The 15,798-nt window shown below is 38.7% G+C and overlaps 1 protein-coding gene across 8 annotated transcripts in view; it reads right to left on the minus strand.

Moving 5' to 3' along the window:
• Positions 1-15,798, minus strand: part of CTNND2 (catenin delta 2) — a 665,464-nt gene that overhangs the window by 64,012 nt on the left and 585,654 nt on the right. For all 8 annotated transcript variants that reach the window (XM_049823921.1, XM_049823920.1, XM_049823918.1 and 5 more), the window contains one exon: positions 15,635-15,785. In XM_049823921.1, coding sequence (XP_049679878.1) covers positions 15,635-15,785 — 151 coding nt within the window. The remainder of the gene's footprint in view (positions 1-15,634; positions 15,786-15,798) is intronic.

Below are 15,798 nucleotides of genomic sequence, written 5' to 3' on the forward strand. Positions count from 1 at the left end.
TCCTTCCACTCCTCTTCATAATCCAGGGAATATTCTTTCTCTTTGTTCACAGCCTTCAGGTGATTTGGCAATCCTATCCCAGCTGAAACCAAGACACCTGGCTTCTGGGTCAGCTGCTGCCATTGCCAGATGGAGCGAGTGCCTGCTCTTACTCACCTATCCTGCAAGGGTTATGCACACACCAAAGGGCCAAAACTCAAGAGCACTGCTCTTTCTAGCAAGATTACTGTGTGAACAGCTCATCTTGAATGCTTTCTCTTGGGTTCCTGCTGCAATCTAATCTAGGCTGTGCCCCAGGACTGGTAATAAAGAAAGCTCATGTCATCCTAACTTTCAAATTAGTACCCCTGCTTCTGAAAGTACTTCTATCAATTTTGTAATAATGATGCGCTTTTTATAATGCCTTTTAGCTGATGATGTCTAAGCATTTTCTGCACATTAATTGTCCCTGACAATGACAAAGAGACATGTGATTATTCATTCACAGTTATGGAAACCAAGGCAAGACAGGCCAATGACCAACTCAAGAAGCCATCTAAGAGTTCATGGTTTTCCTCCTCAGGAATAACTGAACAAACCTAGAGAACAAGTTAACTCTTCCACCTTCTAGATGTGATTTTATTGTGTTTGCTTTCTAAACTATTTAATTCTCTTACTTTGTTTACTTCAGTGGCAATTCTACAACAAATCTCCAGTCACAAAGCTCCTAATTGCAGTGTCTTATTAATACTGCCAGGCTAATAGGTACCGATCTCTTAAGTTTTAAGTAGATTTTAGAATAAAAAGGGTAATGAGAGAGACAACATTTGATTTCCGTAAGAATGTGGAAATGGTTGCAACAAAGCTAATCTCTGAGTCTTAATCAATTTTTGTCTTGTTTGAAGCTTGAACTAAAGGTGCACTTCTTTTTCTCTTTTTAATAACTTTGCCTCAGCTTTGAAGTTTCTGTAAGCTGAGGATAGCTTATCAGAAAAGTCCCAGTGAATGAAAGATGCTTAAATAGGGCTACAAGTGAATGAGATGAATTTCAGTCTCCCTAGGAAGAGGCTGAGCTCTTCAGTATAAGGCATATACATATTCGATCCCAAGGAAGAAGAATGGATTTAACTACAGCAGATAATGCACAAAAATCCACTCTCAGAACCCCCATCTCAAAGGCTTTGCTCGTGATGTTCTCGGTATCTTGGATTGTTAGTGCCTCACAAGAGAGAAGGAGACATGCCCTTTTCTTTTGGGCTTGATTTAGACATTGCAGTACAGTATTGTACAACAGAGGATAACACCTTTAACTGCTGAAGATTTAATACCTATATAGGGAAATTATACACGCTGGCTTGCCAGCTTATCTGATATCATCATATTCCGAAGAAGCCTGCTTTTGTCTGGCTGAGGAACACAGCTTATCTGTTTTGTTATTCTAATTTTCGAGTAAAGACATGAAGGAATTACCAAAACTGTTCTTTTGGGGGGGTGGGGTGGGGAAGGAGGGTTCATAGTAACGTAACATTTTACAATGGTGCAATAATACTATGCTAGGACTCATGGTGGCTGGATTCTAACACAATAAAACAACTGTCAGGGTGTGGGCAGACATCCAGTATGCAAGTGTGAAAATTTATCAGATAATGACCACATTTTGAGCCTCACAAGCACTACTGAGCCAAGTCAGAGCTTTCCACCCCTCAGGTCGGCTGCTCACACGACTTGTTTGAGTTCATTCTGTTTAACAAAAGTTTGTCTGTAAAAGGAAAAAGTAATTTTTTGCTCACCCAGCTCATTTTGACCGATAAGTCAGGCAGTGCTGACTCACACAGGTGGTGTGACTGTAGACACAATGTGTTAATGAGAGGCTGGGGGGAGCCTAGGAGCAGGAATATCTTCTGCCACTGACTGCCTCGGGGTGAGTTACCATGTCTTAGGTGAGGGAACTCTAGTTTCCTAAATGTGCTAACTCAATCAACTCAGAACCTATAATTTTAGAGTGAAGACAGAAATGCCACCAATAATAAAAGGAACTGTTTTATAGAATATGTTTAACAAGAATTTATTTCTATTAAATACACATAGTGGGGAAAGTGCAACACTTTCAAAGGATGAAAGTGACTTAACTGGCATTCAACTCCATTTTTCTGAATAAACTATTAGTCCCTTTAAAACAGTCTGCTTAGAGCCTATGTCATGACTGAAAATAGAAATTCTGGTCTTTAATTCACTATTAAGCACCTAAAAATTTTACCCAGATATTATTAACATGGTAAAAAACAGTTGTACTTTCACTTTCCCTGCTCTCAAACTTAACTAATCGATTTAAAGTAGACCTCACCGTTGACATTGTTATGATGATTAGCACCTATGCAGCCTATTCACTCTACCTTAAGAATGCTGCTTTGTAACTCTGAGTTGAATCCTGCTTCTCAGGAATTTGATGGAAAAATTCCTTTTAGCTTTCACGAGAGTAAGATTTAAGCTGACAGCTAGAAGATTTTATTCTGGTTGTCGCAATTGTATGCCATAATATGTGTTTTTTAAATGAATGGAGTATGTTTCTATATGCATGTGGACTCCCCAACACAGCTTCCCTTCCTCTTTGGTGCAGGTAAAAGTTTGGATTAAAACCTACCTACCCACATACATACAAACACACACATATATATTTTGTTTATATATATTCAGACATATAAAGATTAAGTTAAAGACACTCTGTGTCAATTTAATATGGGGATAATTTTGCAGATAATATACGGAGGTGAAGTTGAAGAAAGTTACATTAAAGGGGAGAATGAAAATGCCTTTGGACATTACAGTGTTTTGTGCTACATTTCTGACAATGACCAATTTTTTCCATGTATCTGCAATAATTTAAAATTCATGTTACTGAATTATATACTTGAATTATATAGCAGATCAGAATCTATTAGTCTACATGTGATTACTAACACTAGTTTAATAATGGGCATCACTACTGAACACTAGGGAAACTACATTTATTTCCACTGATTTTAAAGTAACCAATTCCGAAGACAAAGTTAAAGACATTCCACAGTATTCCCCTTTTAAAATCTGCCAGTACAATGCCTTACTAAAAACGCAACATTTTGAGCTATTATTATAATTCCCTCTCTGGTAAATAAAGCAAACTTCCGTGTCTGAGTGAATTTAGTGGCAATTGTCCTATTTTGGCCTTGATTCCACAACAAGATGATTTGACTGGTCCTTATACATTGTCACACTGAAATTGTGGTTTAAGATTTGGTGAAACTTGTCCTGAAGTAACTTAAGTATATGCAATGATGTCACTGAGGTTAAACACATTTAAATCATGTTTATCCACTTTTAATTTAGGAATTACAGAGTTTACTCTGCAAGGCTTAAAATAATGAACATGCCAGCTTATCCATTTCTTGCTCACTATAGCATCCTTACAGAGATTTTGAACAGATAAGTGGATGATATGGTGGGTGGAAAACTGGCCGGACCGCTGGGCTCAAAAGGTGGTGATCGCCAGTACGAAATCCAACTGGCAGATGGTTATTAGTGGTGTCCCACAGGTGGTGATACTGGGGGCAATATTGTTTAACATCTTCATTAACAACCTGGATGATAGGATAGAAAGCATTCTCAGAAAGAATGTGGACAATATGACGTTGGGACGAGTAGTCAATATACTGGAGGGCAGGACTGCTATTCAGATGGACAGCTGGACAGGAACCTCAAAGCTCAACAAAGGCAAATGTAAAGTCTTGCACTCCAGATAAAATAATCCCCTGCACCAGCACAGGCTGGGGGTCAACTACTTGGAAAGCAGGTTTTCAAAAACACCGCGAAACCGAGGGATGCTGGTGGACGAATTGAGCATGAGTCCACAATGTGCCCCTGAAGCAAAGGCGGCCAACCACATCCCAGGCTGTATTAGATGGAGTCTAGCCAACCAATCACAGAAATGATTCTTTCTCTAGACTCAAATGATTTTGCCTCTAGACTGCATCTAGAGTATCGCATCCAGTTTTGGTCTCCCCGGTACAAGAAAGACATTGCAATATTGGAACAAGTCCAGTGGAGCACTGCACAGACCGTCAGGAGGCTGGAACACATGGCATACAAGAACTGCATTTTCTGGGCCTTAAGAGAAGGTAAAGGAGAGATCTTACTGTTGGCTACAACTACTTAATGGGATGGTGTAGAGAAGATGGAGTCAGGCTCATCTGAGAATTCCACAGTCTAAGAAAAAGAAGCAAAAGACACAAGTTGGAACACAGGAAATCCCAACTGATAAAAGGAAGAGAATTTTTACTATGAGGGTGGTCAAACAATGCCACAGGTTGCCCAGGGAGGTTGAGGAATTTCCATCCCTTCACCAACTGGCCAAGGTCCTGAGCAACCTGCTCCCGCTGGACCCTCCCTTGCCCAGGAGGTTGGACTAGCTGACCTCTCGAGGTCCCTTCCAAGCCCAATGGATTCACTAAGATCAGATTCTGTCTTTTGTTGCACTGGAAGACTAAAGTCTTCCCTACAGACAGAGACACTGATTTTTCTTTTTTAAATGTGTTTTCTTAAGTTACCCAATTCACTTACTTTTCTAGGCTTACATGGACTAAAAGGAGGCAAATTGGCACAAGATCATCTAGTACCCACATGAATTTCAAAGTATATGTATCCTAGACTTTTAGCAATTACTTAAGAGTTAAGACTGTCCAGAAAGATAAGTAACTTTTGAATTTTGTTGGTGATTCCTTCCCTGCCCATTCATCAGGGTTTATAAAGCACCTGCAACAAGGTAGATTTTATTTCCATTTCTTTCTGTAGGGCAGGGCTCCACAATCTATGGAAAATTCTCAAAGCAATCTCTTTGGAGGTGGTTCTCTGACTAAGTTTCTTCAAAATCTTCATTCTGGAGGGATCATATCTAAAATATTCAATTATCTAGTTTCTTTTAAAAAAATAAATGCCTTCAGTTCTAAGTTTTAACAAAATGCTGTATTCTTTTGTCTTAACCTGATCTTTCAATTTGCACTACACATATTACACTTCTACACAAAAAGCATGGGTTTAAGCAGTAATGCATATAAATGCTTTCTTAGATCAATTCCTGAAGTGTGATCTATCATTATAAAGTACTTCCAACCCAAACTGTTCTATGATTCTACATTATACATACATAAAATTGCTAACTCTAGGGGGTAGTCATTGTATCTTTTTCATGTTCGCACAATCCCTTGCATAACGCAGCCACAAGAGGAAGCAAAGGGAAAATGAAAAACATAATAATACTAAAGATTGTATCAGTAATACCAGATTTCAAATAATTTCATAGAGATGCCATGGAGACATCAATGGAGCTTTGAAGCTGATTCTAAGGGTTCTCTAGGCTTTCCGTGGGAGGAAAACTACATTTCTTTATTTTTGTTTAATTGAGCCCATCGAGATATTAAGTACCAGAATCACAGTCTTACCTTACGGAATTATGATAATAAGGCCCCTCAGCAAATTGATTATTTCCTCACTTATCTCAGATGATGAGAATTTGTTACCCTTTTAATATTTTGTGACTGCATATTACAAAACTGCTGCTGTTCAGTCCCATCAGTTATAGGTATGAAACAGCAGATTTGGATTTTTTTAAAAATTGCTTGTTAAGTAGGGGTGCAAGCTGATTTAGTCTGAGACCTATTCAACTAATATCCAAAAGAACCCCAGAAGCGAGCAGAAAGCTAACACATAGTGACAGTGCTTCCAGCCAGTCTTGGACAGTGCCTTTTTAGAGATACCACATGCATGTAAAGGTACAATGTTCATGAGGAAATGCAAGAATTCATCTGTAAAGGCTGCAGCAAAAGACCATTATTCTGCTTTCTGTAATCAAAGGATATTTGAAGTTTTAATAATGTCATCTGAAACAAGAGCCTTTAACACTAAAACCCATAATAAATGATGGAAACAACTAGTGTATGACTTAGTTCTTACAAGCACGCAAATCCTACGTCAAAGTACTTCATGAAGAACAATTATTTTGTAAGAAAACAGCAGCATCTGAAGATGCCATGCAGAAAGCAACAAGTATGAGACTGAGTTCCCTTTTTATAACTGTCAAAGACTAAAATAACACTAGGTTCACCCATATTTTGTCACAGAATGCATATAAACCAACAAAGAAATGCAGTCACCTTCTGGGTATACTGGGGCAACTGCTAACAACCAAGAATGTTGTGTAAGCACCTAATGATCAGGAAGAGAAAGAAAAACTAAATACAATTTAACCGCGTTGAGATTTAGTTACAGTGCCAATTGTAAGAATCCAGACATCCGTGCTGTTTCCTAATCTTGCATGCTTTGAACACCGACTCTCTGATATCTTTTACTTTTGTCATATTTTTATCCTGGGAAAATGAGACATTTTACAGTGCAAATATTTATCTAACGGATTATGACAAACATCTGTGTTGCATATCCACAGGTGTGTCACTTCTGTGTTAGCCTGCATCATGTCAGCATAGCCCTGTGCAGGGGCACAGAAATCTTTTAGGTCTCTGCAATCCGAGTTTTCTACCAGTGTCACCTTTGTGAAAGGTGTTTGGCTTTTGTCCTTAACATTCTTCCTTTTTAAGCAACCACCAGTCTGAAACATGCAGAAGACAAGTTTGGGGACACTGAAATAGAAGTCTGAGTGTCTCAAAAGCCACATGTGGGGAGAAGGACATTGTGTACTACCACTAAGGAGTGGGAACTAGGATTGTATGAGATTTTGCAAGAACAACTGCATTAATTTAGAAAGTGCAAGGATGTAGATTCACAGAGAAAATTACTATTAATATGACTGGAAGCAACCTCTGTATAGCTTAAATTTAATAGACACACATTCATCCCCCCCCTTTTTTAAAAATTTTTTTGGCATTTCTCAGCTTTACCTCCAACATCCTTTGGAACTACCGTGCCCCAGTCCTATTCCCAGGGTGTTCACATGTGAGAAGGAAAGGATGTTACTTTCCTCTATCAAATGCTAATTCACCTGCCATGTTCTACTCTCTTTCACCGACATTTGTCATGAATAGGACAGGAGTTCTAGTTTCTTCACAGAAAAGTGCTGTCAGTAAAAAATGCCATATATGTAATATCTATCATTTGAAAATCACTTAAGTTGATAAGGATTTCAGGAGAAAAGGTTGTTTTGCATCTTACATAGAATAAAACTAGCTCACTGTTCCATGAATCGAAGCTGATACAGAACAGGCTGGAAACATCTGTTTTGATACACTTATCTGTTAATGTAAGGCTGTCACAAAACTTGGATTTTGAAAACCGCTTTGCAGATTTAGGATAATTCCTCATGGATTTAAAAGTACTTTTAAAATTACTTTGGCAGTTTGTGACATTTGTATTTCTACCTTTGCATGTTTTATGGAATATGCAACTGAATTATATGCACTTTTTAGATCGGAACTCTGAATTTTCAAGAGATAAGTAGCACTTCTCAGCATGAACATACTGAGAAACAGAGATGAAAATTAATATTGAATTGTTTGAAATGTCAATCTTCTGAGTGAGAAAAGTGGATACAGTTACAGTTTAATTGCTTTCTACCTTGTGCAGAAGAACAGAACCAAACAGAAATTGTTTATCTCAAAATGTAAGGTGCAGGTTGGGGCACTTTCTTATGTGTGAAACGCACATCAATGAAGTGAAAAGGCACATCTGTTGGCTGCTGCTTGTTTTCTGGTGGCGGTGTTTTAGGCAGCCACACTGAATCTAGGCTTTCCTGGGCCACCTCCATAAGATTTTGCAACTTTTATGACTTGCACTCAGCATTTAACCTTAAGTAGTACTGAATGTGAATACAAACTTATAAAAACTATACTAAAGGCTTTAAGGTTTATAAACGTTATAACATTATATGGCATCATTTAAAATTACCACTGTCATCTAGATAAGCTGTCATGGTGCAATACTGAAGATGATTCTCTTGAGACTCTGGCATTTAAAATAGAAACACGGGCATTTTCCAGGCATTTCCCCACAGGTTATTCTACTATGATGAATAGCTGACCTAGGGCTGGGTTGTGGTTAGTATTTGTGAGGCATCTTGATCTTATTTTATGGAGATGAAATGCTGTGTGATTCAATGAGTTGGCATTACAATGAAAAACAGATCTGTGAAAGCAGTATTCTTCGTTATCCTAGATCTGAGCTTCTATACAGTTATTTCTGTTGTTTTGAGTGACAATGAAAAACTGTAGTGCTAATTGCCCTTGCAAAGTCTACCGAGCTAATTAAAAGGGAGCAGGACAGTACTTGTTCTGCATTATCAGAACGCCTTCTGATGGGGTACTACTTGCTTATGTTCAGTCACCCAAAAGTTAGCCATCGAGTCTGTGGCTACTCCTCTAGGTTCTCCCACAGGACCCATTCCACCACAAGATCCAAGACTTTAGGTGATAGAGGTAAGTGGGATGAACACGTAGAGGTGCCATTTTCTTTCTGCTGTCCACAGCAGAAGCCTACCTGACTAGCTGAAACACCAATTTTTTTAGATGGTACACAGTAGAGAAAAATCCCCCCAAATCCAGACAGCCATACTTAGGCAACAGAGAAGTTCAGATGCAAAAGACTTAATCTAGCCTTGAAAATGCTTGATCTTGACTTTGATACTAAAAATGAGAATTCAGTTTTACCAATCCCATTTTTCCCCCTAAATCCCTTCACTTGAGAATGTTACTTAGAAAGAAATGGCTGAGGAAGAAAAACTTTCCTAACCTCTATAACCACGAGGTCTGCTTGTCAGAAATATATTTGAGATAAACGGGAGCAAAAGGCAAAGCACAAGTGGCTAAAGGCACATGGAAAGTCAAAATCTCCTTGACACAAGGCTTTTACACTGTAACGGAAAAAATATTTAACATTTAAACTTTTATCAGTTTAAATTCTCAGCTAACTTTATGTATACAACACTAGAAACCAGGGAGTCTGGACTTTGCCGTATAGGTGTTATAAAACATCAAAGCTTAATTACGCATTTACCACCTTAACTAACATGTTTCTCTTCATTGATACAGAGTAAGGAGCACCAGCTCTTGCTGCGTGACCGTATCTTCCATTTCCTAAATCAACTTCTTCATGACAGCCTCTTTTTATTCAGGTATCTGTTTATTGTGATATAGGTTTTGCACAGCTCAACTATTAAACACAACAAATGAAGTGCAATAAAAACTGTCACAAATTAAATTGCAGCATATATTCTGTCTTCACCTTCTTCTGAAGAAATGTCTACGATTCCTGCTTAATACTTTCTGGCATCTTGTGCATTGCAAATTTATGCCAATTTAACATTTCAGTGACTAAGATACTTTATAAGTCAATTAAAAACTCAACAAAAAAATTCGTCTCTTTCAGATCCTTGAGATCTGTGTGTGAGAAATTCAGAAGTGCTCACGTTTAAAAAGGAGAGAAAACTGTATGCAGACACTCTAAGTGGGATGAAAGCTGCATATTTGATTTAATCATCTCCCAACCCATTCCCATATTCTCTATCAATGTTCATTACCAGGACTTAGAATTTCTTACAGCTGCTGTACTTCTAACTACAAAACTGAACGCTGTTTTCACTTGGATTTATTACTAATACTGAAACAAACTTACAGTCTTAAAATGAGGCCATGTTCTAAGATAGGAGATCCTCATGTAGTTATTTATGCTCCAGAAGTCATGTTCTGCTGTGAGAATGCAAATACTTGTTTCTGACATGTTTTCAGCCTAACAGCTGAAAGCAAATCTTTCCAAATGTGAATCAATATCACACTTTGAAATAACATACCTGACCCTGCTTTGAGTGCAAGGCTGGGCAAGATGACCTCCTGAGGTTCCTTCCTACCTGAATTATTCTGCGAGTCTAACAATTCATTAGAGGTGTGAACTCCTGATACATATTTCAATCAAACTTTCTCAAGTTTAGCAATAAAACTTTGAAACAAACACCAGTTATTTCAGGCACCCAAATAGATCCACATTGCTCATGAGATGAAAAGGCACACACTCAGCAGCAATTTACGCGTTCCCTCGAATTTTTTCATCAGTCAACAATGGTGAGACAGTAATACAGGGTGAGATCCATTTTATCGCATGTTAGATAAAATAAATCACTTTCTGGGAGTCTTTCTCTCTCAGTCAACTATAAGGCAGTACCTTATATTGGACATAAACTTTTAGACACCTAGCAAGATTAAGCAGGTTTCAACACACATCAAGTAACAATTTAATTGATAGGCTGTCACTGAATTTTGTGTATAACTGCATTACCAACACATGAGTAGTGAATTGAGAATAATTCAGTACTGACATCTTGTAGCCCCCAACTCAGGAACAATTATTAAAAAATGACCCCTGCTACAGGCCCTGTTTCAGGACTTGATTCAAAACCTTCTGAAGGCAGCAGAAATTGTACCACTAACATAACTATCTGAATCATGCTTTTACAGCGATAGCCACAAAAAGGATGTCTTAAGTATTGCAACACTTCAATTCATCTCATCAAACTCTCGAGCATCTACAGCCCTGAACAGACACACGGATTCTCTACACATTTTAAGGAAAGAGATACGTAACGACATATCTTCTACACAGCACGAGAAATCAACAAAAACCTTTAAGTGGAATTGTCCTTTTTATTCAAGGGTGAGTGATCAAAATACTTCCAGTCTCTAAAAACATCTTTTATTTAACCACAAAAATGCAGGCCAAGAGGCCAAGAGAAAGAATGGTGCTCTTGAATTACTAGTACAATACTTCTCTCAATCAACAATGACCCAAAATAGCATTAGAAACCACTGTCAGGATAAGAGAAAAGTGATAGAAAGACCTGAAGCACAAAACTGTGTATTGAAATTTCATAAATTTTACCTCCAACTCTGCATTCACCCCAAAGCCCGTACCCTGTGGACTTCTATTAGTATTGCATTTCATACTGTTTAGTGATAAGTTCCAAATTTGTACTTCAAGAGGGCAAATCCTATATTGTACATATTCTGCTGTATATGAATAGTGACAAACTTCTCATCTGGGGCAGCTTGAAAAATCAGCTTAACTCTTCTGAAAGACCACCTACTGCACTTTAAAATGCCACAGTAATTGTAATTTAAAATCAAAGGTAAATGCTGTGCATATACAAGAACAACGCAAATGCAAATTTTGGGGACAGAGATTCATCCTTGAAAAATTTCACTGAAGGGACAGTCTGTACCTGCTTTTGTAGGTAGAATAACAAGTCACATAGTTTTCAATTAACTGTAGATTTCATATTCTCTTTTGTTAAAGAGGTCATGGATGGCAGCAGAGAGGAAAACTGCTGGCTGTGTTTCAGATAAAAGAAAAGATGAAGCTGGCTCGTTCCTCAGGATCAAATGGGGAATCTTGGTTCGGAAAACCTTCTCCCATGCAGAGTGAGGAGAGGGAATAGCAAGAAGGGAGGCTGCTGCACCAGTGCTGGCTGGGAGACTCTATGGAGGAAAAGAGATTTTATCTAAAGTAGGACACAGGTCTACAGTGCAGGCTCAGATGATCCACGGAAAGTTTCCTAGAAGCCCAGAGGACTGTGTGGAAGGTGTCTGAATCAGAAAGCCACTGAAGATTGCTGGACCAAGGCTGCAAGGAAACAATTCATCCTGCAAAGACTCTGTTTACAGAAGATGGCTTTATTTTTAAGCTTTTCTGCTCTGCCCAGCTGATCCAAGTTTCCTCTATTTAAAGAAAAAAACCTTATACTAAGTTAGCAATTTTTTGACATCATTCCAAGAAAGTGTGGCTTTAGAGAATAAAAGTCTGTAGGTGCACCTACTGTAGGGAAGATGGTGGCGTGCCGTGGCGCTGCCAGAAACAGCAGGTCTGCAGGTAATCCTCAAGTTAAAAACGACATTCCTGGGGGAGGGAAAATAATGCCATATCCTCAAATTAAGGCACCTATATAGCGCTGAGGGACACAGAAGGGTAGGTTTGTTATTTTACTTTCCCCTCCTCCCCCCTTTTTTTTGAGAGAGAGAGGGAAACATAAAGGAAGAAGGAAGGAACATGGGGATGACCTAAGTGCACAGAGGTCATCAACAAAGCTCTTGGAGGACCTGTGGGATAAAAGTGGTTTTCTTCTATCTAAATGACTAATCAAAAGCAAAATAATATGGGTTTTGGCCAACTTGGAGGCATCTAGTGGGGCTGGGCGGAGAAGTTAATGGCCCCCTGGAGAAGCTTAGCAGGGACAGAACCTGCTTCGAGGAAAGAAAACAAGCCTTCCAAAAAGCCTACAGAGCATGTGAGAAGAAGCAGGAAGATGCTGGGGTACCAGAGGGACAGAGGGGCACTGTGCAGCCTAGACCTCGGAGACCAGAGAAGAACAAACCAGGCACTATCAGTAGTGGGTCTTCTCAAGACCCACAGCACCTCTTCCCTCCGCAGTGGCACTGGTGGGAGACAGAGAACGCTGATAAACCTTCCCATGGGGTGTACTCTTGGGAAGCAACATAGAGTGGGTACTACTTCATGCGGACGAGGGTCCTCAAAGGCAACTGGAAAATGAACGTGGTCTAACCGTGACCAGGAATGCACACTGGGTGCTGGATTATCTAGTGCCAGTACTAAGTAGGCCAGGCTTGCCATGCCTTTGAGTGCAGTTTAATTTTGGGAAGAAGAAAAATGAATCTGCCCGCTGTCTCTGCCTAGAGACACATGGCATTACGCAAAAGCGATGGAGAAGGAGAAAAAAGAGGGTCCTTTTAAGGACATGGAGTGTGCCTGAAATGAAACCCAGGAAGAAGACCTCACTACGAACAAAGAAAGTGCTGTTATGGGGATGGCTCATATAAATTACAAGAGAAGCCTGACACCAACCTGTAGCAATATAACAACACACTTGATAGATCTGTGTGAAAAACAGACTGGTCAGTTCAATGAAGTCTAGAAAGAAACTTCTGGCCATTTAAAAGAAGTGTCTTTTTGTTTGTTTTGTAGTTCGGTACAGGTGAGTCTGGATTTCAGCAAGCTTTCTGATGTATTTGCCAGGTGCCTCAACACTGATTTATGGGCTGCTTGGCAGCAGCGGAAAGAAATATTTCATTCTCTGGCACATTTCAGTAAAAATTTGTCAGCCGGGAATGGAGCCACAGCACAACTGAAAAGAAAGCTTTATAGATGCATTAAAAAACCCCAACCATCTCAATTCTACTTATGTAATTTTACTATATATACAGTTGGAAAATTCATCTCTAAAAAGGGTTATCTTAAGGGGCAAATTCCAGTTTGTGAGGCAGAGTTTGTCACTGCAAGAATATGATGCATAAACAAAAACTGCAAAAGGGAAAGATAAACAGGAGGTCGATTCTGGTTAGGCAGAAAGATGCTGGAGCAACCAGCCTGAAGAAGCCCCTTCTGAGTCTTCCTTTCCATAACGACAGCACTGTAGAATATGTGGAACTGTAATTACAAAAAATGGACTGCCTACAACCTGAGTTGAAATCCTTGACCATTCCAGGTGTTTAGCATTTCTGAAAATCAGCACTATGATAGACCGTATTTGCTAAAGTATATTCAGGAACAAGAGAAATAATGACCGTTATTACCGTTTCTTTGAAGTTCAATGATGAAAGCCAAAGAAATGAACATATAAAGATCACAGCTGAAATGGTTCAGGAATTACAGTCACAACTTCCCTGTCATATGGGTGTGTTTAAACTGCAGCAAATTTGTATTGCAGTTAGAAAGTACAATTCCCCAGAATCACCCCACGAATAACTTAAATCTGAGCAGCACTGTACAGCCATTACAAGTTGGCTACATAAATAAATTTATTAGGTAATTATTTTCAACAGACTTTTTCCACCTTTTTAAAATTCATCTTTGTTTATGTCACATGTTCTTCAAGAATTTAATAAAATATTAAAAAGTTGAGGTTGTGCAAGCTTGCTATCCATAATTTATCCAGTATTTTGAATGGCACATCATATTAAGACAGCTGAATTTCACATGTACAGCCTTACTTTCCTAAATGAAATTTTCAGATTTGGGAAGGAAATAAAACTTTCAATTAAAAAATAATAATCAGAGCACAGAAAAGGCAACCCTATATAGTCTAACTCATGGCATTAGAAACCACGTTTAAACTCTGTAAATTCAACCATAAAGAGTTTTATGTGATGTCAATAAGTAGGAATAAGAGATTATAGAAGATAACTCAGTATGAGTGTGGTTTGTGAACCCTGTAGAAGAAGTCCCACAAATAAAGGAATAAGATGTTAAATAATAGAGACTATGACATGCGGTAGACTGAATGTGGAGGTGGGATCATGAGAGAAAAAAAAAAAAGGGCCGTTAGTAATCCAGATTAGATGGCCTGTTATACTTGCTTCAGCAGTAATTTCTACTTTAAAATGCCTAGAAAACAACAAAAACCCACTAAGAACACATATGCAGCATCCTGCTTCCCAAAAGCTGAACACAATACATAGAACAAATCTAATTTCATGCCAATTTTATCAGCTATAATATGAGCAAAAGCTGAACAAGCAGGCTGGTCTTGAAGGTAAAGCATCAGTCTTGAGTTCAATCCCTGGGCAATCACAGCACATTTACACTACTCACCAACCTCTACCTCTATTTGCTTTACAACATTTTGTCAGTGAAGTCTCTTTAGTTCGTACAATACGTGAGAAGAGTGATTGCCTTGTTTTAACAACTTGCAGAGCACTGCTGTCATGCAGCACTAACCCTGAGATAGCACTGGATACAAATAATAAAATATTATGATCAAAGTATCTATTTGTGGAATTCTGTAATTAAAAGCAGAGGAGGAGTAGCATGCTGTCTTGATAACAAATTAACAAGTTAGCAAAAATGGATAAAAAATATGCTCTTAATGTACAGAAGAAGTAGAAATCATTTTGTCATGACTGTTGAAATAGTTCAAAATCAAGGAAGTGATTATTTTTCAAAGACAGAACATGAAATAAAAATTCAACGATCCACAGTGTTTGGATGAATTTCAGCTAAAAAACCCCACCAAACCCCCAAACAAGATTAAAAAACTCCAAACCCCCGAGATGTTTGCTCACCATACCATCAGAATTCAAGGGCAACAATGATTTATGTAAATTATTGTCCTCTTCCTTAACTGCGTATGTGTTTGTGAATCAAGCATCTACTACTTCTCTTGCTGAAGCTACTGATCTGCCCAGTAAACTCCTGGAACCATCTTAAAATCATTATGATTTGTCACTTCATGACCCCAAAATTACTTGCGGCAGATAATCTGAGGATCAGGAGTGGCTGCTCTGCTTAGATCCTTGATCTGGAAGGTGCAAGTGCTACTGCCAGCCTAGGAATGAAGTACTAAAGCAGAACAAAGCCATTGCTTTTCTTCTGGAGATTACAGTATGACAGATCATGAAACATTGCATGATGTTTAATTAATTTAACAATTCCTTGCAATATAGCACTAAGCTGTCACATAAAATCTGAATATGACACATCAGAGAAAGAATTAAAGAAACTGTGCTAGAAATGTGAGAATAATTGTTTTCATTGTGCTCATTCTACTGCAAACTGGAAAAAAACCCACAACAAAAAAACCAAACCCACAGAATATATAGATTGTTTGGAAAGAACATACCTATTAACTCCTTATTTCTGACATCTAAGGCCATGTTTCGTAAAGCTGTAGCAACTGCACATACCACCCGGTCATTGTCTATTCGAAGCAGCTCCACCAGGATCGGCAATCCTTTTTCTTTGCGGACAGCAGCGCGGATGTACACTGACCACTGTGAAGACACA

The sequence above is a fragment of the Accipiter gentilis genome, chromosome 20, assembly GCF_929443795.1.
Source record: "Accipiter gentilis chromosome 20, bAccGen1.1, whole genome shotgun sequence".
In the NCBI taxonomy this organism is placed as follows: domain Eukaryota; kingdom Metazoa; phylum Chordata; class Aves; order Accipitriformes; family Accipitridae; genus Astur; species Astur gentilis.